Source organism: Wasmannia auropunctata, unplaced genomic scaffold (genome assembly GCF_000956235.1).
Source record: "Wasmannia auropunctata unplaced genomic scaffold, wasmannia.A_1.0 LD336057.1, whole genome shotgun sequence".
In the NCBI taxonomy this organism is placed as follows: Eukaryota; Metazoa; Arthropoda; class Insecta; order Hymenoptera; family Formicidae; genus Wasmannia; species Wasmannia auropunctata.
Window position 1 is genome coordinate 1,435,309 of NW_012026833.1, and position 21,750 is coordinate 1,457,058.

The 21,750-nt window shown below is 39.3% G+C and overlaps 1 protein-coding gene across 2 annotated transcripts; it reads left to right on the forward strand.

Moving 5' to 3' along the window:
• The first annotated feature begins 297 nt into the window (after nucleotides 1-297).
• Nucleotides 298-20,909, forward strand: LOC105450734 (neural cell adhesion molecule 1-B). Of its 2 annotated transcripts, none has more exons than XM_011690718.1 (12): nucleotides 298-2,395; nucleotides 11,327-11,459; nucleotides 14,698-14,909; nucleotides 14,990-15,100; nucleotides 15,279-15,494; nucleotides 16,791-17,093; nucleotides 17,573-17,703; nucleotides 17,791-17,950; nucleotides 18,301-18,603; nucleotides 18,801-19,262; nucleotides 19,671-19,880; nucleotides 19,956-20,909. In XM_011690718.1, exons 1-12 carry the CDS (start codon nucleotides 2,293-2,295, stop codon nucleotides 19,997-19,999), a joined length of 2,388 nt encoding a protein of 795 aa, XP_011689020.1. In that variant the 5' UTR covers nucleotides 298-2,292; the 3' UTR covers nucleotides 20,000-20,909. The 2 variants fall into 2 exon arrangements, with proteins under 2 accessions (XP_011689020.1, XP_011689021.1); XM_011690719.1 differs by having other exon boundaries at nucleotides 18,801-19,256.
• The last annotated feature ends 841 nt before the right edge of the window (nucleotides 20,910-21,750 follow it).

A 21,750-nucleotide genomic window follows, 5' to 3' on the forward strand; every position in this document is an offset into this window, starting at 1 on the left:
AAATGCATCTATATATGCATGCGGACCCGAGACGCGTGTGCGTATATATACGTGTGTGTGCGCGCGCGAGGGCGCAATTCACTCGTACGTTAACTCCGCGACCGCGTGCTCGCGCCGAAAGGCGCGCGCGTGTGCGGCCCACTACGCGCGCGTGTGTAGGTGCGTGCCCGCGTTTCAGAACGTGCGTGCATGGAGTGCCGGGGCGTGTATTCGTGCGTGTATGCCGCGCTCGAGAAGAGCGAGGGTGTCCCGGGTAGGGGAAACTAAACGCGTGTCTTCGGTTTTGGTTTTAGTTTCGTGGCAGTCGCTGCCGACGACGACGCCGACGACGACGACGATCGCACGCGATCATATAACGACGACGACGACGACGACGATCGACGACGTTGTCGAGCCTCCTCGAACGGTACCGATCTCGCCGTAGACGCGAGAGAACATGACGCCGTCGTTCTTATCAACGGTATCGTTTCCTCGATTAAATCGCGAGAGCGTGCACACGCGCGCGCCGAAGTGAGTGAACGAGTGAGATCCTTCGCAGCTTCGTAAGGTACCAGCTGCAAGTGCGGCTGAAACTAAATCCGAGAGTACGTGTCAGTGTCTCCGGTGTGTCGCACCGATTGCACCCCTGTGTGTAACGGAGGATTATCCCGAGAGATAAAGATTTATTGTCGGAGTAACGTCGGCGCACGTGCTCCGTTTTCCCCCGTTTTCGAAATACTCGAATAGAATTTGCGCGCGGCTCTCTGTGTGATGCGAGATTTAAATCTCCCTCGTATCGCGAGTGTGGTGCTATCGGACAGACCGTAAGTACTTTTCCCTCGAGCGCCGTTTCGCAAGTATCAACACGACGAGGTCTTCGCAAGTGCCATTTGTGGAGCTTCGCTGGCTAATGAAATAAATTTGCTCGTTGAGAGGCTAAAGTGTTAATTATTGGCGAATGCTCCCTTTCGAGAATCTGGAGTATTTCTCCTTTAATCTAAATCTTATTCTCCAGATTTTTACTCGGTTTAAGAGACTCCATTAATGATACATATATATTCTCCGAGAATATTCGATTTCTCGTAACACAAAATTCAAGACATCAGGCAACGAGATGGGATACAGACGATAATCATTAACGCTGCTAACAGAAAAGCGTGAAAGTGATGCGCGGTAGTGCCACCTGACTGCGTCTCTAAATTAAAACCGCGCGGCGCGCAAAAGGAGGACCACCTACCAAGAATAACATCAGAAGAGAAGTGAGGGGGGAGGTGAGGACCAGTGGTAAAAAGCGGCGTGTAAGAGGCACGCGTCCGAGACGTAGGATCAAAGTTGAAATTCTTCGAGAGGGCGGCGAAGGAGGAGGAGAAGAAGGAAGACGCGCGCGTACGGTCTCGGAGGAAGTCAAAGCGGACGAAGAGGACGACGACCAGATCGAATGGGAGAGTATCGACGGGAAGAAACGATCGTGCGGAAAGAAGGGGAGAACACAAAGGAAGAGGGGGGAAAAACGCGCCGACTGGTTTTGCTAATCAAAAGATTTCGAGACACGCGTCCGGCTTAATAACGAGCGAGGCGAGGAGGAAGAGCGGGCGTGAAAGGACTCGTCGGAGGATCTCCGGACTCGTGAATTGTGTCGCTGGCGCCTGTGTGCTTTTTGTACTCCCGGACTGAATAGGACTGACAAAGAATAAGGGATCCATCCTCAAATAAATGAATAAACATTATTGAACTGCCATCGAATGCAAATATGTTTGCGGAAGACTGGAAATCTTAAGAAGAGAAACCTAAAAATGTTTCGTGAAAATTAAATGTCCGCAGTTCGAAAAGAGAGTATACAGAGAAAATACAGGAAACTTCTTATTATATATTATTTTGAAGTGAGAGAAAGCGATAAAAAAAATTATAGGATTTAAATTGTAGATGCGTGTGGTGCAAAAAAATAATAATTATTTATTAATATATAAATACTAATTATTATAATATAATGTAAAAAGATTACTTAAGTGCAACGAGTTATATGTACGAGTGCAAAAGTTAAAAGCGAAATCGAAGGACGAGAACGTCGAGAATGCCTGGATTTTCCGAGTCCTTCGAGTGGTCGCGATCGATCGACGAAGCGGCGCGATCGAAATTGTTCTCGGATCCGCGTCTGTCTCGTGCGAAGGACTGTCGTTGAATCAACCCCGCGCTTATTTGGAAAACTCAATCGAGATCGATCGAGATCGAATGCTGCTCCCCGTGACGGGAGAACGGATCCGACGTGTTGAGTGCAGCCATCGCGACACCTGAGCCTCGATATACGCTATCGAAATGCGCTGCGCGTCGGGATACGTATTTCTGACGAGTTTGCTGATGGTGCTAAGGACCCGTCGAATGGGCGCGGCTGCGGAGGAGACGGAATTTCAGAACAAAGGTAGGTACGTGCCGGAGTTTCGAGTTCCCTCATCTCGAGGCGTTATCTGGAGTTCTCCTTAACATGTCATCTCCCGAACATCTTTTTATCGCTAAATTTTCGTTTCCGGATTACGCTAAAAGTCGTTGATTTGCAATACCTACTCTATTGTATGTAGTTGCGGTTTATTTTCGACCGTCAACCACCATCTTCGGTACAAGACGAAGGTATGCAAGCGCCTTAGTCCTCGTTTCCCGAAACTGTCAGAAGATTGACATCTAATTAACAGGTCAGATCCGTCAACGAGGCTATTAACGTGGTAGGTCCCTTGAAGCTCCACGCGCCCTCCAAGTTTACATTTAGTTTGGCTACGTTTACACGCTAACCCGTTGACTTTGAATCGACGTCATACGAGGATAAGACAAAAGATTTTTTGATAAATTCCCTTCAATATTAAAATTATTTCCAACTACATATTTTGATATTCTCACAACATTTTATCTATTGAGAGAGAGAAAGAAAAAGAGAGAAAGAGAGAGAGAAGCAAAGTTTTAACGAGCTAGTATCAAAATTTTGTGCATTTCAATGACGTATAGCTATTAACTATAATAGTATTTTTAATAATATTACATATATTATTATATATAATAATATTTTAAAAATAATTTATATATAAAAAAACAAGAAAAGAGGAAACTAAATATAATACAAAATAAATAATAGCTAATAATTAAAAAAAATTAAAGAGAGAGTATCGAATTAGAGAGACCATCGATGATTTTGTGTCATTTTAGTGTAACTTGTGAGGTGCCTTGGCACTTTTTGACTATCGAAACCAACCGGAAGGATTTAAATAAACCCGCAGACCCGCATGCGACCTACTGACGTTTTAGCGTTCGTATATAAAATTCAATCAAGGCTCCATTTGTGCGGCTCAATCTCTTAGCGCATTAACTGCAATCCCACACGATGCGTCGTTTCCTGTTTATATCTATTTCGATAAAATATCTTAATTTGCACAGGGGAGGAAGCAGATAAGATTGCATTCGCTAACGAATTCGCTAAGAAACGTGCGTACATGCGTGAACAGTTTAATTAATCGTGTCGCGAGGAAGAATCCGGTGAGTGCGGTAATAGCTGTGACACGACGGTAGACGGTAGACAGGTAGACAAAAATTGAAACAGCCGACTCTGAAATAGACGTCGCCAGTTTAATTTGGCGAGACTGCCGACGTTCGCCAGTATGCCAGAATAATTACGTTATTAGTCTCCGAGTCGCGGACACTCTCGGAAAATCGCGAAAACAGACGTAAAAAATAAAAATATATCACGCAGAATCCGGAAGGGAACTTCGGTTGTAAAACGTGTAACAAGTGAAATTAAATTCGTGGATTTTTGCTGGTTCCGACGCAGTCAATAATATTCGTCAGCGTCTCTCTACGTAATTCCCGTAGTTGCTTAATAATTGTGTAATTTAACAGTATTTAACGGGAATTTTATTAGCAAGAAATGCGGAAATTTAAAATACAGAATAATATATGAATAATTTAAAATACAGAATAATATATGAAAAAAATTATTTTAATTATATGCTTTAATGCAATTACATGCCTTTTTTAATTATGATGATTTTTTAAAATATTATAATTTCGATCAATTAAACGCGAGAGGAATATCGAGGAAAATTGAAATTAATAATATAATAAAATAATAACATCGACTAACGCTAATGCTCTCTAATTGCGTGAAGATATACTAATGTAATGAAAAAAGTACTGAACCGCAACCGTGTTAAGATAACGAGCGGCATAATGCTAGAGCGCGACTGCATTGCGACCGTTAAGATAAAGTAACCGCGTGCGATTTATCTATCCGCAAATTATATCCGCGTTACGATAATGTGTGCAGCAGGATCCTGCCACGTGGAAAACAGTCGATCGAAAATAGGAAACGCCATGACCGCGATTTGGCGAGTGGATATTTTCATTGACGAATTCCCTCCCGAACCCCGGACGAGAACGCGGGAAATTCATTTCGACAAGAGAATTCGCGCGACTTATTTCCACGCGGGTGGAAAGAAACCGTATCTTTGGCTCCGTCACTGTGAATTGCGATCAATTCATACACAATATACGACTGAAGGCATCACTATAAATTGCGTGAATTAACGTTGCCAACAAACACGACGTATTTCATAAATTTCGAGATGCAACAGCGAGATATATGAAAAATGTATCTTTTCGTCAAAATATGTACATTATTGAGAACGTAGCTAAATATACAGAAACATATATGTGTAAAACTACACCCAAGCTCGATGATGAAGCCCTGATAGTTTTACAATATCGACCGTTTGATGATCGTCCGATCATTTGCCTATACGTGAGACTAGATGATGGAATCTCGCCATTTATCATCACACGCTCATGTAGGTATCGCGAGAGCCTTTTACATGTTTGTCTAACAGTAAAAGTCATGCGGAACGGCCCGTTGCGAAAGCAACACTTTCTGCGAAATGAAAACACATAAAGCACTGCGGCGTGCTTTTCGCGCTCGCGAGATCATCCTTGCGCGTCGTTGCATCTCAACAACTCTCTCTCGATATAACGCATGCTAATCTCCTCATGCACAGTTCAATTTGCATCTTATCGATAAGATATACATACATGATAGATCAACGAGCCATTTTTATATGAAAGAAGGATCAGGTATCACGCGTAAAATAACATTAAAATTTAGCTCCAAAGAAAAAAGATTCCAAAACATAAGAACGAAATGGTAACGTTCATCTTATATTGTTTGGCAATGAATTTAACTTAAAATTCAGCAATTTAGAATATTAATATTAATACATAAATTTATATAAAAAAGCAAATAAGTAGAATATCGTTTAAATTTCGCGAAATTAATTAAGTATGAATTATATACCTTCAACATGTTGGTATGTGCTTTTAATTAGTGCGCATGCATTGTTGCAAGCATCAGAAATGATAAAGTAGAATAGGATAATTCCTCATTAAATGAAAACGGACCTTTGTGCATATCTATATTCCGGAGCGTTATTTCGCAGGTAATTATACGTTACTTTTAATGCCTAATTGAAAGCGTAATTAGCGTAGTCAGCGTGAATTGCGCTTCACAAATATTTCGCAGTATGATGTACATCGCCGTATTATTATATAATATGTATAGTCGCTTAGCCCTTATTGATCCGAATAATCGTTGATTCATCAAACAAGAACCGCGTTGTAATTAATTGCAGCGCGCATTTTGACATTTGTCCGACCGCTTACCGATTCTAAACTCGTTGTTGTGCGTGACACATGTCGCCGGCGTTACTGACCGGTGTATGGTTGATTATATGCACGAAAATTATATGTGGAAGATAGAGGTAATAATATATACAGACAACATCAAATATGTACGATGCAATATCATTGAAATAGTTAATAGATTAAATCTACTCGTTAATACGTCGAAATAATTGGCAATCTCGGATCGACAGCGATTAAATCTGGATTATCTGGTGGACATTTAACTGAGATTACGCGAGAGCATATTTTTATTTTTGAATTGACACAATTATAAATCCACGAGATTGGAGCGATTAATTCCACGAAATTATTCATGGACTACGGCTGTAATAAAATGCTAAAGTGTTTCACGTGTATTTTGTAAAAGATAAAATCGCAATCTGTTATCGTTCCGATGCTGATCGCGAAACATTGCGTCGTCAATGTTTCAACCCAAAGTGGTCAAGGGTCGAACGATAAAATAGCGAGGTGGAACGTGGAGAAAGGGTTGCCTTTTGAAAGCGGAACAGGTTCAACTAATGTAACGAGGGAACCACGCGGGATACGTGGGTCAGAGCATTGGTGAAATTATCATACAAAGTGGTCAAAGCTATCCCGGTATGTATGCCCCTTCCTTTCCATCCCTCGGGCGACCCTTGGGACGGACAGCTCGCAGGGAGGTCGAAAGGAACAGAAGGTGGTCGACCGAGAATATCGACATAATTGTCGGGTTGCGTGTGGCTCGTTATTTTGAAACAGATCCGGATAATTTAGGTAGGTTGGCCACATGCTCTTCGTAAATAATTACCCAACATCGACGTGAGATATATTGCCTATTTCTCAAACAAGAATTTCTAATTCGTTTCGGGCCTTCGTAACTCTTTATCGATTTAAATACGATAAATCAAGCTTTCACATTGGTCAATACTATTACTATTAATCATTTTATGTTTTGAATGAAATTTTCGTCTTTGTGTGTGTGTGTGTGTAAAGCTTGCCTCCCCAATTCATCATATAATTTTCGGAAAATCACCAGTAGATATTAGTATTATTTATAGATACTAGTACTAGTTTATGAATTGATTCACTTATTTGTGATTTTTTAATTTAAATTTGATTGTTTCTTTATATAAATATATTTTCTTATGTAAGCAAAGAATTTTCTCGAGTTTTTATATAAGTCTCATCTTTCGTAGCATTATTTTCTCGGTTATTTTCTTGAAGCCAACAATCTTCTACGCGCGCATGGAAAAACTTCATCGTGTCACAAGTACGGTCGCGAATTCGATCCGCGGGGTGATAGGTGCACAATCGAGTGAAAGAAAGGACAGAAAAAGAGGCCAGGCCCGCACGGAAATAGACGCGAATCGCCGGAAGCACGATTTCCCAACGAACACACGATACAAAAATAGCGGGGTTGTCCCTCTCTCGGCGGACTATTATTTACATAACCACCCGAGATGCGCGAGCGTCTTTTTTTCGATCTTCAGATCGGCCCTCCTGGAAGACGAGAGGAAAGAGGGGAAAAGAGAGAGGAAGGAGTTATCTCTATTTCTTACATCAAAACAAGGAAAAAAAGAGAGAAAAAGAACAAGAGGAACGTGCGCAGCGATCCACTTTGGGGTCCATGAACTATATTCATTTTTTCTTCTCGCCTGGAAGACAGGTGGATGCAGTAGTGGAGTAGCCGACCGCTTAAAAACAACAGATCTATTCTTTTTAACCGCAAGCTCTTACGTTCTTCTTTTTTTTGTGAGATTGAAATGAAAGGAATATATACTCATGCCATAAGAAGAGGAATAAAACAGAAAATGGCCGTTTTTGTTCGGAGAGAGGAACCGAAGCAGTAATGAAATACGGATGGACTGGTGTCATAAAGAGTTTATAATTTCTAGGTATTAAGAAACGTGAGTTGTTATATCCTTAAAATAAAAATAAAAATCGTAGGGAAGAAAACGTATTAAAATTTTTCCCAATTAATTACTGCTTGCTCGCAATTTCTTGTACACGACAAATGCACAAAAAAATATGATAAAATAATGTGTGTATAATATTTAATTGTCAAATCACTTCAAGTTGATTTAATATGACATTATACAACACCCTAAAGCTTCAAGATTCTCCCTTGAATGCCTTAACAGGTGCAAATGCGCCGCTGAGTGTACGGCAAGAATGCCTAACTATATACTAATGTAAAACTCGACAGGATGGTTAGTCGCAACCCCTCTCATCGGGTTCTTAAAGGCTCGTTGAGGGTGATGAAACATGTAGCGGCGTACTAATGAAGCGGTTCCTCGCGAGCGGCATCGTCGTTATGCTCGCGTCGTTATGGCCACGTGCACGATGCTGCGCACGGGAGAGATGCATCCGCTTTGCTAAACTCGGTCCGGTCTTACATGAATAAGTAGCGACATGAAAATTTAAATGTGACTTTTGTTTTCCTCATTGTCTCTCTCTCTCTCTCTCTCTTCTATACTTTCCACGATAGTCTGTAATGTACAGAAAATATCGTTTTTCGGTTATAGGTATAACATTCAAAGTATATTGTCATCTAATGGTTCGTCACGCAGGTCTGTTAGGTTTTGTCGAAAAAAAAAATGGGAACTCGATAAAATATCAGACGACAGACGTCTCGAGACGTGTGCGTTTACAATGGGAGAGTTATCAATGGCATACCTCGATGTGCATTAACAGCAGCGCGCCTCGTGCACGTGCGGCGACGGCTGTCCGGTCGGCGCGGCCGGTCGGTTTACGCTATATCGTTTCTATTTTCTGCACTGGTACTTCATAACGACGTGGCGAATCTAAGTTTAAATCGCACGCTGAGGACCGCGTAAAATCATGGACGATGGTGCATCGAACCGATGTCCACCGTCGCGGTTGCAATTGTGTGACGAGCTTACAAAGTTGAAACGATTGTGTTATGTGAAGAAACTTTCGACCTCCGCGGAGACAACAGGCAAAGAACATAGGATTTCTTAGCATTTCTTATAAGTTATATTTAATTTTTATTTTGTTTGCTCAAAATACGCTAATTTAAAACTCCAACATTACCATGTTGCAATTAAAAATTAGAAAAATTCATGTATGTTAAATAATAATTATACAGGGTGCCTTATTTTAATTAAAACAGCCAATTTACTCCAAAATTGTTGATTCAAAAAATTCAAAAAATGTTTGAGATGTGAAAGTGAAACAGTTTCGAAGAGGACATATTTTGATCAAGTTGTTTTTTTTCTAGGTGGAGGCGATAAAAAGATATGAAAGTCACCTCCATTTTTAAAAATAAAACTATTTAGTATTAATAGAATTTTTTTACATAATAGGATTCTTCTAATTATTCTGCATATAAAAATATTTCATATATCGGTTTTGTAACGTCTTCTAACGTTGTCCGGTTCTCTTACATATGACTGTGCAGGTGCGCACGCAGATTATACACCCGTCATATGGGACCTACATTTTTAACACTGGTTTCGAACGGCAAATTTTTCTGAGAGGTTTTTAAGCTAAAATACTCTCGTTGGCTCGCCAGGCCCACGCAGAGGAGCGTATGTAAATTTTGACTCTGCCTGAGATCAAACCCCGAGACTTCTAGCATAGCAAACCATTGTGCTATCTGCCACGCTACGCTCGCTCTCTAAAAGTATCCATATATTTTCAACGTAAAATATGAAATATCCCGTAAATTATTGATTTTTTGATAACCTTACCTTAATACTTTTATGCATAGAATAATGAGATGAATCGATTAGTGTAAACTGTAAAGAAAACATACAGCTGCCTTGCAAAAAAATTAAAAATTGTATATTTTTAAAAATAGTCAATTTTAATTTTTTCGGTATAGTTTTTTTTTACCGTATAGGATTCTCCTTTGGCTATAAAGCAAAAAATAAAAAATTGAGAGACAACATCACACGGTGTTCCCAAGCGGTCACCCATCCAAGTACTAACCGTGCTCAACGTTGTTTGACTTCAGTGATCGGACGAGAACTGGTAGTTTAAACGTGATTTGGAAGTTGTCCGATTGTTTAAGTTATTTGAAAAAAGTTTTGTTCTGTGATAGATAGATGAAAAACACATAGCTGTTTTAAAAAAAATTATGTAATTTGCAATATGTAACTACATTTAATTTTTTTAAGAGTAATCATATATTTTCTTTACACTAATTAACTCATCTCATTTTGTGCCTAAAAGTATTAAGAAACAATAATCAAGAAATTAGTAATTTACAAGGTATTTCATACTTTACCATGCCGTATTTCGACATAAAATATGAAATATCTCGTAAATTGATTTCTTGATAATTGTACTTTAATACTTTTAGGCACAGAATGAGATGAGTTGATTAGTGAAAAGAAAATATATAGTTGATCTTTAAAAATCTGCAATATGAGTTACATATTGCAAATTAGATAATTTTTAAAAAACCACTATGTGTTTTTCATCTCCATATCATAAACAACAAAACTTTTCCCATGCAATCGGACAACTTCCAAATCACGTTTAAACTACCAGTTCTCGTCCGATCACTGAAGTCAAACAACGTTGAGCACGGTTAGTACTTGGATGGGTGACCGCTTGGGAACACCGTGTGATGTTGTCCCTCGATTTTTTATTTTTGCTTCATAGGAGAATTCTATATACGGTGAAAAAAACTATACCGACAAAATTAAAATTGACTATTTTTAAAAATATGCAATTTTTACTTTTTTTACAAGGCAACTGTATGTTTTCTTTACACCAATCGATTCATCTCATTATTCTGTGCATAAAATATCAAGGTAAGGTTATCAAGAAATCAGTTGTTTGCGAGATATTTCATATTTCATTTTATGTCAAAAATATATGGCATGATAAAGTATGAAATACTTTTATATGCAGAATAATTAGATGAATCATACTTTTAGGCACAGAATGAGATGAGTTGATTGGTGAAAAAAAATATAAAATATAAAAATATTATGTAGAAAAATTACATTCTATTTAAAAAAGTAGAGATGACCCTCATATCTTTTTAGCGCTCCCCCCCCTCCCAAAAAACCACCTGACCAAAATACGTCTCTGTCGGAACCGTTCCACTTTCATTCGAAACATTTTTTAGTATTATAAATAATTTTGGAGAAAATTGGCTGTTTTAATTAAAATGGAACACTTTGTATATTACATATAGACTATAGATTGTATCAATATTTATAAAATGCATAATATTAAATTTATCTATTTATTATCTAATTTATATTTTAAAATAATAAACTATCGAAATTATAAATTAGAATTTTAAAACAACATTAGAACAGTATTTTCCTGTGTTCTTTTCGATTGTTGCTAACGTTTATACGATAATTCGCTGATTCATGTATTCTTCCGCCGGCCATTCGTGGGCGTAATCGCAAAAAAACGTGTGATTCATATATCACAGGAAAGATTTGTATCTCGACTTTTAACTAGGTTGATGTGCGATGGTTATTGATCATAATTTTGAACGGACTGAGTATTCCAATATTTTACTCTCTAAATCTCTTGGTGGAATCTCGTAGAATCAAGTGTCTAAAATCAGATAATAGACTGAAAAAAAAAAAAGATTTTAAAATAAAAAAAAATATGGTAGATGTTCTGGAGCGTAGTACTAGAAAACATGCGATTTTTCCTTTTTCAGTGCCCGTGAGGTTAGTCTGGGCCACCGAAGGCGACGATGTGGAGCTGCCATGCGACATCACACCGCCGACGCCGGGGGATTCGGTTAACATGGTTCTCTGGTTCAAGGACGACGGCGGGATACCGCTTTACAGGCAAGTCTTGGACTTTAAAAATAATCCTACCCCGTTCCGACTATTTTTACGTGGCGCTTAACGCCACAAAGCTAGGACGTCAACCCATCTGAATTTAACTTCGCGAAAGATGCCGCCATTAATTTCACGAATCACAAGCTACGACTTACTCGTCAAAAATTAGAAGGAGAAACGTAGAGAAGCCGTAGGAAGCCCAACGTCCGCAAATTTATATGCGGATCAGAATATATTTCTCAAAACACACAGCAGAAACTAAATTTTTTTTCTCATCCGAAAGCGCGCGACTTTAAAGATTAAAAATATTCTTTCTGCTGTCTGTTTCCTGTTTTCTAAGAACCCACGAGAAGTGATTCACGTGACTGAATTTCCGTCGAATACCGGCTAGGTCCGCTATTGGGGGATGGGATGCCATTGTTCTGAAGCCGCATCTCGAAATATCCCGGCACAAGCCTAGTGAGCATGAACTCTCATTATGGATACCTCCGACGTGCCCTGTTCGCGATATATAAATATCACGGGCTCATTAACAGTCGATGTAACTAAGCGCAACCTCTATATTTCAATGCTGAAGAATGTCTTTAATAATTGGATAACAATTTTATGTAAAACAGATTAATAATTAAGACGTCGATCTTAATTATTTCGAGCTAAAAAGACGTATTTAAAATAATAGGATCATCAAATTAAAACTTTTATATCTTAAAAATATTAATATATTATAGTTTTTGTAAAAAAAATTATGTATATATTTATATTTATATAATATTAATTTTTAACATTCGGAAATTAAGTAAATTTTAATTTGTAAGTAGAAGTACACGATTTTTACGGAACGTTCTGAAAATCATCATATTTATCATCTTGTCCATCTTATTTAAATACTCATTGCGTGGACGGTTATAGAAAACGGATGCATTGCGCATTGGTGTGTACACGAGGAAATTCAAGTTAAGCTAGATCAGGACTGTATAAATAATTCGACTGAATTTCCACGATCGGAAGTGTGGGATGATGGAATTTCATAACATCGACCGAGCTTCAGGAATAGCAGTCGATCGAAGACCCTTTTCGGCTGACATAGGCATTAAACAGAGCGCGAGGCTTATTTACGAAAACGGTCTCTGGGATCGTAAAGCAAGATGTTTCCTCATCAACTACCATTCGTTCGTCTATGAAAAATAAATGGAATAGTGTGTAAAAGTCACATGTGTTTGAAAGAATTTTTATCACTTTATTACGATCTGTTTTTCCAATTGTCGCATTGTTCATTTGCTAAAGAATTAAAAAATATAATATATTTACGTAATATATAGTATAGTAAATATACGCGAGTTTCTTTCATCTCATTTATTTTTATTTTTCTAATAAGACGTATTTTCCACTCAGATTTCAAAATCAGAATTTGAAGAAAAATATTATTTGAAAATGTTATGAAGCTTATCATTATAGAAAAAGGAATTATGAGAAATTGAGCGATATCAATAACACGTTTTTATTAAAAACTGAAACGTCTCGCTTCGAGATGAAAGTTTTATGCGAATCTCATAGAAATTCTTGGGACGAGCAAAAGAAAATACGAACAGCTAAAAGTGCAATGCGAAAGCGCATCGTGCAATGTGGACGATGCAGGAAACTGTCAGCGAGTGGTTATCAGAAACGTGATGGTTATAAGGCTCACAAGGGAGCATAGAGTTCCGGGTAATATCAAAGGACCTTCATAGAAGAAATGCAACAAGCAAAAGGGATCGTGGAGCGTCAAAGGGAAGCGCGAACGAGTTGCGAGGATGGAACATAAAGCAGGTCTCTGGTTATTTGCGCCTTCTGCTGGTGAAGCGTTTCTCACAGACTTTCCCGCGGACTCGCGCGCTTCCGATAGTCGCTGAAATGGTCGCGAAATGGCAGAAAAAAGAGAAAGAAAAAAACGAATCGCGCCGAGTCGGAGGGAACTCGCGCTGGCGGCGCTTCGAATCCGGCGACGAAAGGTTTTATCGCAATATTCATACCTTTCATTTCGATGCATAAAATGAGGAGAATTTCGTTTACCATCGACAGTCACTTGTCGATAAACGACGAGTGGGGATTTTAGAATCTTTTTAACAGTTTCATCGCGTCGACGTCGCGTCACGACTTGGTCCATTGAACGCACGTGATTTAAGCGAGGGGGTTAGTCCACCGGTTGCGCTTTTTGCGTTTTACGCCTCCGGATTCCTCGTAACGGAGGACATTTCGTGCGTTCGAAGAACCGTCATATTCTCGTTTCAACGAGGATAGGAGGATGGCTCTGCTCAATTTCACGGCACATAATCCGGGTTACATGAGATGGAACTTTCCGTTCTCCATCGCTTCCGAGTTTGACTTTGACGGCGTATTTGGCGAAGATCGTCGTCGCGAGCCCCGCGTATCATATCAACGGCGCGGGCTCGCGCGGACGTGCGGTAAACAGCTTTAATGTATCTCTTTTTCCGCTGCCAGCTGTCCGTTTTTCCACCGCGCCTCGCCGAAATAACGATTTCCTGTTCCCGTTATTGCGCAATAGTCACCGCCCTCTAAAGCTGAGAGGATCTAAATCCGCGAGCGGCGAGTTTGCCAACTGACCTTTTTTCCGGCCGCGAATAGACGACGCGCGCGATGCGCGTGAACTTAGTCACTAAGAGCCAATTGGCGAAAGCGTGATGTTTACCGAGCTTCCGTACCGGAAATGCGCGAGATTGCGATGGAGGAGTTTAGCTTAGAAAATTCCTCTTGATTGAATCAATGGCGCCTCGGCACGAGAGAGGCATACCTTGAATACGGTGCATAAACAAATATTTTTACCTTTTTTACCGAGAAAAAAAAAGCGAGAGTCTTTCTGATTAACTGAGAGAAACGTATCAAAGAGAGGAAGTAATATTTGACAACATTTCGTCCCAATTCAAATTTTTGTTAGACTATTTTGAAAATATTAGTAATACGACAACGCTTTTTTTCATTTCGCGAAGCTGTTTGCGCTCACTAAAACAAGTTTTTCACTCGAGTTCGTTTGCTTGGTCTGACTTGAGAGAAATTGCGTGCTTAAAAAATAGTTCGAATCAGCCGAAATACAAAATCCAGTTAATTATTATTCTTAATATAATATTATATAGAAATTATATTCTATATTTCTATAATAATATTGTATTATATGTATAAAAATTATTGTTTATATTCTTTTAATGTTATATTATACACTATAGCTTGATATATTTGTTCCTCTTTGCAGTTTGGACGCGAGAAATGGTAGTTTGAATAACGCCATTCACTGGGCGGTCAGCGACGACCTCGGGAAACGAACGTACTTCAAGATTGGCGACGGTCACCAGGCGAAATTAAAGATCACCGAGGTGACGTTGAAAGATCAGGGGGACTTCAGATGTAGAGTGGACTTCGTGGACTCGCCGACGCGAAACTTTCGCGTGAACTTAACTCTAGTTGGTAACTATCGCGTTTCAAAGAGTGACAAAAGGGTAACGAAACATCCGTTTTAATGTACCATCGCCGTTTGACTCTTTCAGAGCAGCCAAGTAAGCCTGTGATATACGATGCCCAAGGACGAGAGGTAACGGGGGTGGGCGGCCCCTTTCTCGAGGGTTACAACCTAGTTCTGATATGTCAAGTGGCTGGAGGTAACGCGCGATCTTATCTCCTTAAGTTTTATATAACGCATACTTGCGCGAACATCAACATTTTTTGTCATTATTCGGCGAAAAGTTATCGTTGTCTATATTCTCTTTTGGAAGCGATATTCGTCCACAGTGTGAGCTTGATCGATAAAAAAAAACCACGGACGTAATTGATTCACAGGTAGACCTAAGCCCTCAGTGACGTGGTGGATGGACGGCGAGCTCCTGGACGGTGTAGTCGATACCTCATCTATCGGATCGTCGAGCAAATTTACGGAGAATCACTTGTTCATCGACCAAGTCACCAGGTCACTGTGGGGAGCGAAACTCGAATGTAGGGCTCAGTCCGGACCGATGGAGCAACCTGTCGTCCGCGAAGTGCCTCTCGACATATATCGTAAGCGTCACATTTTACGTAAAACAAAATTATATATTTAGCTTGAAGAACCATTGAAATTGATCTCAGGAAGATTTTGAAAGACACAAGACGCAGTTCGCGAGTTATATTTTGAAAGCTGGTTTCCAATTTTGACCCTGATTACACAAGTTCGTAAATCTCTTGGCGATCACGCCCTACCGAGGATCTTCCGACGCTTCTTTTTTTTTTTAACTTCTTCAATGTTCGAGCGACGAAATGCAAAGGGCGGCATTACCAGGAAATAGATCATAAATGCCGCGTTAACGTGACATCTGCTTAAAATAAAATCGAAGAAACACACGCACACACTCTTCAAGGCCGTTGCCTAGATCCTAAGCACGTGCTAAAAGGCGATCTCAAGCGGCGCGTGTTAAAGGGCACTCTTGGCACGTTTTATTCGATCGACACGTTGCGCTTCCGTTCCTACGCCTTCCTCCCTAGTATTTATTTTTAGGTCGAGCTAAACAGGAAAATCGTTACACTTTGCATCCACGAGAGGCTGCTACGGGGAAAACACTTGTTGCAATCCTCGGAGAAGGGCGGCGATTCGAATCTAAACACTGACCTTACAAGATATTACAGAAAATATTACAGAAAGAGTAAATTATTTATCTAAAAAGATGAATTATTTCTTGACGTTTTCAATCAATCGATGAAACGTAAATATGGAAAAATTATTTAATACGTTACATATTTTTTCAATTAAACAGATATTATTTTCTATTTTATCGCATTACCCTAATTTTCTTCTTAAATCCACCTCTTATTCAAGATTCTTTTGCATCCCGACATACGTATTTCATAGCGAAGAAAGAAATATAAATAGTTGCAAGCAACTGACCCGCGGCGGAAGCGAGATGAATTCCAACCATTTCTCGCGGACCTTCTTAACTCCTTTGACGGTTATATTTCGCGGAATTGTCGTCCAAAAGTAAAAATACGCGGTTGTCGGGGCGGCGAGCATCTGGCCCTCCCTCTCGGACCGTTATTTTCGTGGCGCAACGCCGACGACGAAGTTCTCGGCTCGCTCGTAGTTTTTTGTATCCCGCAGGAATCATCCGTCGTGCCTACATCCGCAGATGTAAATTTTTGACGGCGAAGTATGTTGCTTGTTAGAGACCTCCACACGCTTTTTGCCTTCGTGTCTTCTTATATTAAAAACCCAAAGTCAATCAAGACGAAACAACAAAGTATTGTAGAAACGATATTTTTTTAACAGCTTAATATCATCCGCGTAATTTTATCTTTTACTATTAGCTGCTGTCGTATTTTCAGTTAAGCCGGCAAACGTGAAGATCGTTTTGAGCGAGGAGCAGATCTTCGCGGATCGTCCGATCGCCGCCAAATGCGAGACGTCGGGTAGTTTTCCAGCGGCTAGGATCATTTGGAGGCTCGGCGAACACGTGATAGGCGACCCCAATCCCTACGTGTCCACCACGCAGAAGAATAACAAGACAGTGAGCAAGCTGGAATTGGTCCTCAGCAAGGACGACGACGGCAAGGAACTGGTCTGCCGAGCCGAAAATCCGAGATTTCCCGGAGGAGTGTTCGAAGAAGTCAAAATACTTCGCATTTCTTGTGAGTCTTCGACTTTGCAACGTTTGTAACTTTCGAATTTGGCTTCTTAATAAATGTGTAATATTAAATGTACAAATCTATCGAAACATTTTTTTCCTATGTATTATTTGTAGAATTTTAGTACAAATAGCCATCATAAATAATATTTTTTGAAGAATCTTGCATGAAAAGAATGAAGAAATAGTTTTGCTGGATACAGATCTAAAAATAATTTTTGTTGGACCATCAAAATAAATTTGTTGGAAAGTCAAAAAAGATAAGCATTATTATAAAACGTTTTGAGATTCTAGCAATCAATTTGACTTTCCAACAAAATTATTTTGATGGTTTAACAAGAATTATTTTCAGATCTGTAGCCAGCAAAATCGATCTTTCCGTGTCTTTTACATTATTAGCCTCATTAATTGAAACGATAGCATTCGTTGCGAAATCAAATATTATAATAAATAATGACGCAATCTCTTTAAAATTACAAACAGATGCTCCGGTAGTTGTCGCTCGTTTGGCTAACGGCTACGTCTTGGACACTTTGAGGGAGGGCGACGATCTCAAGTTGATCTGCGACATTCAGAGCAATCCGCCACCGGCACAAGTGACTTGGTACCACGATGTGAGTAGAAAGAGAAGAAGGAAAGAAACGAGACTCATAATCCAACATGACTGACCACGGTTCAAATCCTCGTGTTCTTGTCTGTAGAATCAGCGACTGGAGCACGACGTAAACGCCGGAATTCTGCTGGCGTCCAACTCGCTGACCCTTCGCGTGCTCACGCTCGCACACGTCGGCGAGTACTCCTGCGTAGCCACGAACCACGTGGGACAAACCCATAGTTCGCCGCTTTTTATTCACATGAAATGTGAGTAATCGCGCCATATTTTTTAACATGTCGCGCGAGACTTATTTTTATTAAAACGGACCGTTTGTTGCGTCTCGGATAGCAATGTCTACGACAAACTAAACTAGCAATTAACTATAGAAAATTTAATAACTAAGAAAATACGTTAAAACAATTTTATAAAAAAAAATAACAATCATATAACATATAATATTTATAAATTAATATTCAATATAATATTTAATATAATTAAATAAGACAATATTTATAATATTTATTATTTAGTAGATTTTTGTATAAAACAGATTTTCGTGCCACACTTTTCTTATGTTTTCTTATGTTTTCCCTAACAATTCCAAATAATTCAATAGACGCACCGAGGTGCAGAGAAGATGGCAAGAGACGAGAGATCACCGTCGCTCGACACGACACGGTATGGCTGCAGTGCGTGGTGGAAGCGTTGCCTAACGACTACGTACGATTTTCATGGACCTACAACAGCACTGTCGGCGACGTTTTACCTATACCAAACTCAAGAATCGAGAGTCAAGGGCTTGTAAGCGTGTTAGAATACACCCCCAACACCGAAACCGATTACGGCACATTGGCTTGCTGGGCGAGCAACAGCATCGGACGGCAAAGGACACCCTGTATATTTAACATCGTACCTGCTAGTGGGTTATCAGCCATTAATTTTGTCTCTCACGTTCTCATTAACATTCGTAATGAAAGAAATTATACATCTCTAAAAAAAAAAAATTTCTAACAATTAAAATATAAATTTTTTACTAGCACACAAATTTTTAAAATCTTTTTAAAAGAGTTACATCTCTTCATTGCTTAAATGCTTGCTTTTTTTTTAATCGTCCAGAACCACCGCAACCACCACTGGACTGTGCGTTGCACAACGAGACCAGCTCGCTGGAGGTTAATTGCATCCCGGGATCGGATGGCGGGTCGCCGCAGCACTTTTTGCTGGAGGTACGAGGATCCCTCAGGAATTCCGGGATTGGCCATATCGGCCCTCACACTCTTCAAACGCCCCAAAGCGATCAGGGGATGGTCGGGGAATCTCCCCCCATATATCAGGACATGAATCCGACCCCGAACTTCCAGCTTCACGATCTTCAGCCGGGATACGATTACACGGTGTACATTTACGCCGTCAACGGACGTGGCATGAGCGAGCCCGTTCTTCTGGAACACGTCAGCGTCGTCGAACCCATCGGCGGAAAAATAGAGAGGAGCGGGATCTTTTTGGAAGATCTGAAAAAGGCGCTGCCGCAAGCCAGCTACGAGAACATGATCTTCGCCATTGCACTGACAGGTACAGGTAAAGTCGACGCTGCTGGCTTTTTCAGTTTCGCCCAATGCACTAATTTAACGCCTAATTACTTGGCAAGCCACGGTCTAGTTTGCCGCGAGTAAATCTAAATCGAAACGAAAATTCATTTCTTCACTCGTTCAAAATTTTTGTAAACTATATTTAAACATTTTATCGCTTTTACTTTAATATTATAATCAAGAGTCGTAGTAGCATATATTATTTTTTTTCATACCAACAAAAAGACTATTCCTGAAAGCAAAAGTCTGCCACATTTATGAATTTTTAGATTTCAAGTTTCTATTATGCTGTGATATTTTAATTTATTCTCTGTAATTAAATAATCTATTAATGTAATATATAAAAGATTTTATATTTATTCTCCCCGTGTACATAATGCAACTCTGAATTTGAAAGGCGCGGCAGCGTTAGTCCTCATCGGTATCGGTGTAATCATCGGTGTGGTGGTCTGCAGAAGGAGATCGAACGCTCCCGTAATAGAAGGCCCCGACGACTTCACCACACCGACCTACGTTCCGGCCCAAAGAATTGAGCCCAAAATCAGATATTCCAACGAGAACAGGCGTTCTCAAAGGGCGAGTCTCTACATTGAGGAAAATCGAAAAGGTATACCTATTATAAAAAAAAACAACGCATGCCGCTGGTTCGTGAAATTCCTAAAATTATTAAATCTTCTTTCAGAACCCGATTTACTGCATCGGGTGGAGCTAGATTTACAAGATTGAGTCACCTGATTCTGTACAGTTACGAATAATCAAGACAATGAAGTGCAATGTTAAGTAAAAATTCCATACGTAGAATTGCTCCTCGATATATTCGCGTCAATTTGTACGTTCCATCTATCGAATTTATATCACGTCGTAAAACTGGAAGCATCGTGGTTATCGGCTATAACGAATAGCCGTTAACCATGCGAATCGCTCATTTGACTCGATGGATTAGAGCGGTGGAACGACATGTGGTACTTTTTACGATCGAGTTGGGAAATCAATGCCGGTCTTCAACGCGAATTGAGGCGTTACAAAACATTCTATTAGTTATTTATGTTCGCCTTGCGCGAAACGTAAAATATTCGCAGCCGAAATTTTTACGTTAGGTTGTACAGGGCTAAAAGGGTTAAAATAATGTTATTATAAAATGTACAGCTATTTTTACAGCGTAGGAGGCTAAGGCGTACGGTGTATTTCCGTATACTTGCAAAGTATTAACGTATTATTAATGTCGATATAAAAAACGTGATTTTATGTACCTTTCTCGCTTAATGAAGACTGCTTCAAAAAGACTACGTTTTTTTTTAAACTAAATCTGAATTGTTTGAAACCTTCACAAATTTTAATCGCGCGCATTTTACGAATTTCATCCAATTATAAAAACGCAAATTTGTTATACTTCCGTTGAATCATACTCCACGATTTTACGTAATCGACATACATTTCGGATTTATGTTTTTTTTTTTTTGAAGCAGTCGGTAGTTTATAAATTATTATTAGTCATTAATTTGTATAATCTATGATCAGCGTAGCTCACGCTATTCCGTACGATGGTGTAAATACTGTACTCGTATTGAAATTGATAACTGATACACAGAATAAAAAAAATAAATGCCATGTTGTATTATTAGTAATTAATAAACTTAAAAAGACTATCATCAAAAATAGTGTTTTCTTCTTCTGGCTCTCTAAAATAGAGACAGAGTATGTATGTGTGAGCGACAGAGAGAGAGAGAGAGAGAGAGAGAGAGAGAGGGGAGAAAGAAGGGCGAAGAGAGAGTTCATTATATTCATAGTTATTTTATAATAAGTAACAATATAATAACGTTTGTTGTTAGTAATATGCTTCTATTACGTACAGCAATACGCAACAAACGCACCGAAATCTGCCATTGAAATCACTCATCTTGATATTTAATTGTCAATTAGCGACAATAAACCTGTTCCGGCAGCTGATTTAATTATATTTCACAAACGCGTCTGGCTTTATAATCGGCCATACTGCCGAATACAATATTCCATGATAAGTGAATCGGCATTTAACATGTCGCGATATGTCGTGGCATTCAATGAATTGCAGAAGCCGAGCGTGAACTTTCGCAAATTATTGCATTTATGTCCATTTCTGTCAACGCAGATTAACTTTAATCTCAGTTTAACTTGCTCTTTATCTTTTTCTATTTCTAAAAATCTACGTTGACATTGTATGTAGCATATATTGAATTTCGAGTGTCGATAAAGAAACCTTTTGTGCAATTTTTATAGGATAGATATTAAAAATTAATTTTAATCCTAAGAGATGGTGGATTGAAGTATTATTAAGCATTAATGAAGACAATAAAAGAATTTTAATATATAAAAGATTAAAACTACATATTACTGCTTCCTATTTTTTGAAAGCCAATGCGTGATCTACGTTATCAGCTATCAGTACAGAAACTGATTTATAGTACAGGTACGTCTCTATATAATCGTACGTTTGATAG